Source organism: Cibotium barometz, chromosome 5 (assembly GCF_041138505.1).
Source record: "Cibotium barometz isolate CiBa-2024 chromosome 5, ASM4113850v1, whole genome shotgun sequence".
NCBI lineage: Eukaryota > Viridiplantae > Streptophyta > Polypodiopsida > Cyatheales > Cibotiaceae > Cibotium > Cibotium barometz.
Genome location: NC_141050.1, coordinates 18,852,237 through 18,860,940, shown reverse-complemented (window position 1 = coordinate 18,860,940; position 8,704 = coordinate 18,852,237). Strand labels below are relative to the sequence as shown.

The following is an 8,704-nucleotide window of genomic DNA, read 5'->3' as shown; positions in this document are numbered from 1 at the left end:
CTAGAAGATAATGGGCGTATATACAATGCACGGGGGAAAAAACCTCCTAGTGAGGGAAAAAGTGCCCCGGCGGTCCTAAGTGTGTTCACACACATCACTACTATAATATGGTAACACTACCAACACATAGTAGGCATGTGGAAGAGCTTGAAGATGAACTGAGTATATGGGAAAAATAGCCTCTGTTTTGATGCACATGAGGGGCAAGAGTTTCAGGATCGAGGTGAAGGCAATGACAAGCTTTCAAGTCAACAAGGAGATGGACTCAATCAACATGAAGTAAATGTCACAAGAGGGGCAAAAAATGAAGACATTATAACAATTTTAGATTAGATGACATGCTTGTAATTTTGTAGCAGGCTCTTTTTTAACCAATCTTTATTTAATTGAAATCTTAATATTTTTGTAAACTGTAATTTTTTTATCTAGCGGTCTAGTGTGAAAAGGCCAAACTTTAAATTTTAACTATAAATAGCCAAAGGTGCCTTCTTTCTTATTTTCACGCGATAGAAACCAAGCACGAGTTCACACTATCTCTTTGCATTCACATGGCTACCCACTTTGACAACTTCTGTGAGTTCCTCTCCACTACCCCGTGGGTGGGCAAGAGCGAGCTCTTTGTCATGTTCTCTCGTGAAGTTGACTTTGAAAAATCGCTTGCCCTCGTGAAGACATTGAGCAAGAGGTAATAATCGACCTTTTACAACCTAGAAACATTTGTAATTATGTATAGGAAAATATTTTGATTTTTCCTTTGATTGTAGAGGGTAGTTGAAATTGACGCATTTGCTGGGAGAGGCGGTGGTAGCAGAGACTAGGCCTTGCAAGGTCCATGGACATGATGCTGCGTTGGCGCATTATCTTGGTCAACTTCCTGTGGATGTCATCGCCATTATCCACAGGGACTACACCCCTCAATCTGCCTTCTCAGTCTCTTCTTTTTGAAAGCCCTCTCTAAGGTGCTCTATGTAGCCTCTATGGCACAGAGCACCAAATGTATAGTTCTGATTAAAAAATCCCTTGCCTTCGATGTTTTTGGTTCTGGATTTAGAGGTAAGCTTCTTGCTCTTGTATAGGTATAGCCAAAAGCATAAGCATAGAGGATCCTCAAGAAATAGCCCAATCACTCCTTGAGCACACTCTGTCCAATAACAAGAGAAGGAGGCTCAATATTGTAAGAAAGCTTTTGTAAAGATGATATATCACTTCTTATTATGAATACAATACAATTTTTGCAAACTTATTTTCATCAAGTATATCATTGTTTTTTCTAGTTTGTACCATCAATGTTTTTGTGAATGCATCAGAAATGACCCTGGGAGCCTGGGGGAGGAGTAGTGCCAGAACAGTGCGAATTTTGAGCCTGCACCGTGTGAAATGGCCCCAACTTAAGATCACTTTTCAACACAACTACTATTACTAGTGAAGATCCCATTAGTGAGGAGAAATGTAGCCTTGTTATCTATGAGAGCTTTGGCTTTAACCCACTTTGTCAGTAGCCAAAATGCATTTATTGTCGATTTTTTATGATGGGGCCTTGAAAGGTCCTACAAAATCCAATCCCCATTTTTTAAATGCTTCTAGCATGCGATATTCTATATGCATCATTTAGTTGTTCTAACCCACTGGTAGAAGTCGCATACTTTAACAAAGTGCCAGACATCTTTTAACACCATAATCCTGCCTGAAATATCTTTCAGCTTGTGATTTCTTTGAAAAAGTTTTCTCCACATTGACACCTTGATGTGCTTTTGTATTCACTACAACTTTCTTATGATCTTGAACACATCATCTTTAGATATGATCTACCCCCATTCTGTACAATTGGCCTGTTACAACTGTAAAAGTTTCAAAGGAGTGCTAGCCTCTTATGGCGATCTTTGGTCAGCCCCTCTTAAAATGTTCCATTTGCCAAGAACATCAGCATTTCGTCTTACCACATGTCTGATCCAACATCTTTGGTCAGCCCCTCTTAAAATGCTCCATTTGCCAAGAACATCAGCATTTCGTCTTACCACATGTCTGATCCAACATCTATAATAAATAGCTCTACATCCAAAAATTGATTTGGTACCTCATATAGTGGTTTCTAAACTCTATTTGGGATAGAAAACCTGCAACAAGTACGTGCTCATGTCCAGGCCCATGTTCTATAGTAAACTTAAACTCCTATAATAATAGCATCTATCCTACTAGCTTACTAATGAAATTAGGCTTTCTCATCACCAGCAATGCTTGGTGATCACCATGGAAAATAAAGTGATTGCCCAAAAGATAATGTTTGAGCTATTGATTGAATAAATCATAGTATTTGTAACCTACAATTATTGCACTCTTGGTTGGTTCCAATACATTAAAGTATATCATCCAATGGCCTTGCACTAACATGCTTGTCAGACGGGAAAGCATGTTTGGCATACTTACCAAGTTGTCATGCTTCACATACTTTATGCATACCATCAACCTTAAACTTTGGTAAACCTATAATAAAATTTTGGGCTTGCATAAACTTTAGATGTTGTATATTTATATGACCGATACGTTTGTACCATATATGAATATCTACAATGACACATGTCCTATACACAAACATGGTTGCCTTCACCTCAGGCATGTTAACATCCAAAGTAAACATCCTACCATTTCTATTACCATTTGTAACCAAGCGGCATTGATTTTTGAAGTCTTCCACAAAGCACCCTTGAGGATTGAGCCTCACTTGTAGACCTTGCTCAACTAACTATCTAATAGAAACTAGGTTTTTTGTAATATTAAAGAAGTACACCTACTACGTACTTCATTTTTCCATCCTGCATAGACAATGGCACTTTACCAACATGTACAACAACGGGGTGCACAATTTTACATAATTGCCTTCACCTCAAACATATTAACATCCAATGTAATCATCTTGCCATTTCTGTTACCCTTGGTAATGAAGCAGCACTGATTTTTAAAGTTTCCATAAAGAATCCTTGAGGATTGAACCACACTTCCAAACCCTACTCAACCATTTGTCCAATAGAAACCAAATTTTTTTTAAATATTAGAAACATAAAGTCACACATTTGTCAGGTACTTTATTTTTTCATCCTGCATAGATAATGACACTTTGTCAACATGTACAATGGGGTTTGTAGTATCATCACTTGTTTCCACATTCTCTGGTTTTTCCATTTTCTACATATCTCTAAACCACTTGCCGTGATTGTTCATGTGGCTAGAGGTGCGAATCCACATATGCCAAATATCTCTTGATCCTATTACATCTCCTGTTGTGGAACTGAGCATGTATTGTATCATAAATAACTGTTCACTTTTGTTAAAAAAATGAAAGATGTTCTAATAGACCTAGAGAGGACCACCCATGAAATGTAATCACTTCAACTTGATTAAACTGATGCTACAAACAAATTAGCAAAATAGAGATATGTGGAATAGGTGAAACCTCTTCACATAAGGAGAACACATCAACATGTAAGACTGAACGATGCGAATGCCATCATAGTCTGACTGACAATAAAGACGAACTAGGGATGTCTTGAGAGACAGTGAGCGATCTATAACTTAACAGGCAAGGGCCATCATAGTCTAATGTGATAACAAAGATGGACTAAAGGATGTCCTAAGAAACAACGAACAATTTGCAACTTAACGAGCAAGGGTAGAAAATCCACCCATGGCAGATCCATGCAAAATTTGCATTACACCCAGAGCATGTACAAGGAATCGACAGCAGAAGCAGGATTGCCAAAAGTATTAGTGGATAAACCAACATAATGTTTATAAATTTATAATTAAACATAATTGAAATTAATGAACATTCAAATGATCATCACACAGATTACAGAACATTACAGTACTCACATAGAATTGTGAAAACAAAGATACATAATTGACTCTGTGTATTTCTTCTTCTGCATATATCTCTCTGCTTATACATCAACGCTTTTGCACATAAATAATCATCTGGATCGAGAACAAAGCATCATCTTCAATATGACATGCATGTTAATATCTTATTCCTAAGCTTAGGTAGCAGTAACAATAAAACTAAGGCAGGTTATTTCCTAAGCTAACACATGCACACGCACACATACACATAAATGCATACACGCACAAACACACACATGTGCACATGTGTACACAAATGCATACACGCACAAACACACATGTGCATGCGTGCACATACACACATAGAGCAAAAATCATTCTCTTGCACAATTCAAAAGGATCGATCCACCACATGCTCGCTCGGAGACTTCCATAATAATCTCATCCATAACTAATCCCATAGGTCCAGCCTCAACGTCAAGCTTCAAAGTTCAAAGGCCAAGACAAGGAGGGGAAAAATAACAGAATCAAGGATAAAATTAGGTGGTACATGTTGGGCGAAATTGAGAAAAGGTTGTTTTAACTTTTAATAATTTATGAAGGCCCTAAAGGGGAAAAAATTACGCACGCTCTTTATTGCAAGTTGAGACTTGACTCTTGGGCCTTCTCACATGCATAAGATGAGCGACCTTTATTGTTAGGCCATGACAATTAAATGACCATATTTTTTAGACATGGCCACTCATCTTTTCTGAGACCTAGCTCTTAGTAATATTAAAAAATTGTAGATATTGTTTATATAGTCCAAATACCTCTTACAATATTTAAAACTATGGCTATCACCTTAAAGGTCAAAAAATTATATACACCTGAAATTTGCAATTCATGAAAGCCTTCTATTTGAATTTTTCGAGGTCAAATCTCAAAACTATTGTTATCACCTTAAAACTATTGCTATCACCTTAAAGGTCAAAAAACTATTGTTATCACCTTAAAGGTCAAAAAAATGAAATTTGCAATTCATGAAAGCCTTCTATTTTAATTTTTCGAGGGCAATTCTCAAAAATTGTCATTCAGGTGAAATTAAACCTTGGTTTTTCGTGGACACTTCTAAGGGAATCACTAGTGGAAGAATTTGGAGACTGTATTTGAATTTTGGATGGTGTTATTAATAATTGGTGGCCTTGGAATTGAGTTATATAATAAATACTTCAAAGTTGAACTTAATTTTGGAAGGTTTAACTCAAAGGTGTGGGCCTTGTATTGCAAAAGCCAAATCATAATCTTAGATGTTTAAGCCCTAACCCATGTTTATATAATAAAGCCCGCAGATGGGTCGGCTGGGCATTGAGATTACCGAGCTCAAGTTCCATTCGGCGCACTTTCACAAGACAAGCAAGCTAATTGTTTTGATGTGAAGTTAAGGGCAATCACTCATAGCCGCCCTCTGGACAATCAGACTATGGGGTTTGAGTTACCAAAAAGCTACCTTGTAGTTGTGGGCGATTCAAGGCCATCAACATGGCGTCATGAGTTCTGGAAAGATGGCTCTCAGACAAAGAAGAAGAAGAAGGCCTACACAGAAAGCCTTTGCAGGAGGCTCTAAATTAATAGCCAAAGATTGTGAAGATTCTGCAGAATTTGGAGAGCTGGATCAAGCAGATTTCACTCTCTTGGCTTCTTTATTGAGAAGGTATGGCAAGGCCAGGGCCCTTTCTAATGTGCGGCATGTCCATACCCATCTCATCACATGTGGATATGACTCCAACACATTTCTTGGGAATTGCCTTATCCATGTCTATGGCCATTGTGGCAGCATGGAGGATGCCCAGGCTTGTTTTGACATCATAAGCTCCAATTTCTACTCTTGGACTATATTGATAAAGGCATATGCTCAAAATGGGGGTTTGGAGGATGCCGTGAATGTGTTCAACAAGATGCCTGATCGGGATGTTGTTTCTTTTAATGCTATGATTACCTTGCTTGCCCAACATGGGCATAGCCATGAGGCTTTGAATTTATTTCATCGCATGTCGAGTGAGGATGTCAAGGCTAATAATGTCACCTTTCTTTGTGCTCTTGATGCCTGTACTAGACTGGAAGCTCTCGACGAGGGGCAGAAAGTTCATTCTGCCATCGTCGATGGTGGATTTGGGAGGCATGTAGCCGTGGGGACTGCACTCATTGATATGTATGGCAAGTGTGGAAGCATACACAAGGCACGGAGTGTGTTTGATAGCTTGCCTCTTCGGGATGTTGTACCTTGGACAGCCATGATTACGGCATATGCAGGCAATGGTAATAGCAAGGATGCTCTACATCTTTTCCATCAGATGCAAGGTGAAGGCATTAAACCAGACACTGTCACATATGTTTGTCTTCTTGACATGTGTGCTACACTGACAGCTCTTGAGGAAGGCAAGGACATCCATGCTGCCATAGAGGATAGTGGCTGTGGGAAAAATGTAATGGTGGCAACAGCTCTCATCAATATGTATGGCAAGTGTGCATGTGTGCACGAAGCAGAAAATGTATTTGCTGGACTTGTTCATCGGGATATCGTGTCTTATAATGCCATGATCACAGCTTTTGAACAAAATGAGCATGGGCAAGAGGCTTTGAATCTCTTCTATCAAGTGTACTACAAAGGCCTTGAACCGGACAGTGTCACCTTTGTATGTGCACTTGATGCATGCTCTAGCCTGGCAGCATTTGAGGAGGGAAAGGAGATTCATGCCACCATTGTTCACGATGGGCTTGAGAAAAATACTCTCATATGGTTTTCTCTTATCAAAATGTATGGTAAATCTGGTAGTGTCAGAAATGCAAAGGATTTGTTTAGCAGAATGCCTCATCCAAATGTTGTCACTTGGAACGCTATGATTGCATTGCTGTCCCATAATGGGCACAGCAAGGAGGCTTTAGTTCTCTTCCATCAGATGCAGATTGAAGGTGTCAAGCCAGATGACTCTACCTTTGTATCCATTTTGACTGCTTGCAGTCATACTGGATTGGTTGATTTTGGCAAATATGTATTTGGTTCCATGAGCAGGGATCATGGTATAGTACACAGTGCTGGGCATTACTTGTCCCTGATTGATCTTTTGGGTCGCGCAGGACTTCTGGATGAGGCAGAGATTTTGATTCACAACATGCCTTCAGAAATTGTTCTGGTGGCATGGCGGTGTTTACTTGGTGCTTGCATCATTCATGGTGATGAGGCGCGGGGTGTACGTGCAGCTAACTTTTGCTTCACGTCAGAACCAACGAATTCTGTACCGTATGTAATGCTTTCAAATCTTTTTGCTGTAACAGGCACATCGGATGATGCATGAGACTCTGTCACTGAGTTTGCCACTGCAAAAAGACAATCACTACCTTGGCATGACATGCCTAGCCAGGGTTCTTGGTTTGATCAATGTAATGCACTCTTGAAGTGTCTCTTGACATTGAGGAAACATGTTAGAGTCTTTATACAACGGAAGCCAGTCTGTGGTCATAGGCAAGCTTTGTCATTCTCTGGACGTTCTTGGTGGAACCAATTGCATGGGATTGATGACACTCTCGCGCTGCCCAGCACTTGCAGGCACACTACATCCCCATCCCCGCCCCCAAATATATATATATATATATATATATCCTTCAATTAGTTAAAAGAGCATAATACAACATTGTCCATGACAATGAAAAATTTGAAGAAATGAAGAGGGTGGAGGGGGGGGAGCCAAACTGGTGGCCTGTAATGCCGTGTGAGCATGCCCTCCTCCGGAGAAGAAGGGTCGGGTGCTCCAGGTGTCGTAGAAAGCAACCCACTGTCTCTGCATGTGCTCTGAGTCCCCTGTTAGGCGCTCTAGGCATTCCCATAGGGTGTGGATGAGATCAAGCCAGATAGGGCACATGGTCTCCGTGGGGGACGCGAAAGGAAGGGGGGGGTGGGGGGAGCGGAGCGGGGGCACCCCCAATGGTCTCACTGCAGCAGCACGGTCGCCAAATTTGCCAAGCGGCCAAGCTGCAAATGAGCTCCCAGCATTGGCATGTGCTAGTGTCTGGGGTCCAATGTTGCACGGGGGTGTAGCCACTGACGCCATTGAAATGCGGTGGTGCAAGAGCACGAAGATCTTGGATGTAACATTCCCTGTGGCATTCCTTTTGAAGCGGATGGAATCTGTACATGGAGCAGTATCTGATCCTGCTCGGACTGCCATGGTTGCGACATGGCAAGATCAAGCAGAATTGGGAGAAAGATAGGATAACCATCAGAAGAGGCAAGAAGATCGTGAAACTCTGTCAAGAAAGACAGGACAATCGAAAGCACAATTCGACCGCTTCATGTGGAAGGGCTAAATCTGATGAATGGTGTGGAAGAGGATGAAGAGGAGATGACCCTTAGAGAGAATCCAGACCTTGTGTCATCGTTCATTATGCATGTGGAGAAGATTGCTGCATGATACATGACAGTTGACCTACACAACAGAGCTGAAGGGGCCAGAGAAGTAAGCCCAAACTCGGCAGGTAAATCATGCAAACTAGTCTGATCAGAAAACAAGAAAGCTTTGCAAGAGCCAAGAAGGTAATAGCTCAAGTGGCAGAGATGTTTGACTAGGACCAGGAGGTCCTGGGTTCAAAGCCCCACATGGTGCTTCCTCGGCGGCATCACCTACGGGCGGATAAGAGTGTCTACGGGTGGTGAAAATTGGTAACTACGGGAGGATCTTGGGCCTAAGGGAAGGAAAATGAAAAGCTGAAAGAAAAGCTCAGCATTATGTCAGTCAAGTGCAAGAAGATGAATTGCTGGATGTCAATTTGATCTGCAGGAAGACCCTAAGAATGTCAGATTAGTGCAAAACTGGATCAAAAATTCAGCGAAGAA

At 40.9% G+C, this 8,704-nt stretch overlaps 1 protein-coding gene across 1 annotated transcript; it reads left to right on the top strand.

Moving 5' to 3' along the window:
- The first annotated feature begins 5,152 nt into the window (after window positions 1-5,152).
- LOC147638163 (pentatricopeptide repeat-containing protein At2g13600-like) lies at window positions 5,153-7,717 on the top strand. The gene has a single exon (XM_086798092.1). It carries the CDS (start codon window positions 5,364-5,366, stop codon window positions 7,167-7,169), a length of 1,806 nt encoding a protein of 601 aa, XP_086654218.1. The 5' UTR covers window positions 5,153-5,363; the 3' UTR covers window positions 7,170-7,717.
- Window positions 7,718-8,704: the final 987 nt, after the last annotated feature.

Bases quoted from the DNA above. Each gene is read 5' to 3' on its own strand.
- LOC147638163 (XM_086798092.1), top strand. From the start codon at position 5,364: ATGAGTTCTGGAAAGATGGCTCTCAGACAAAGAAGAAGAAGAAGGCCT.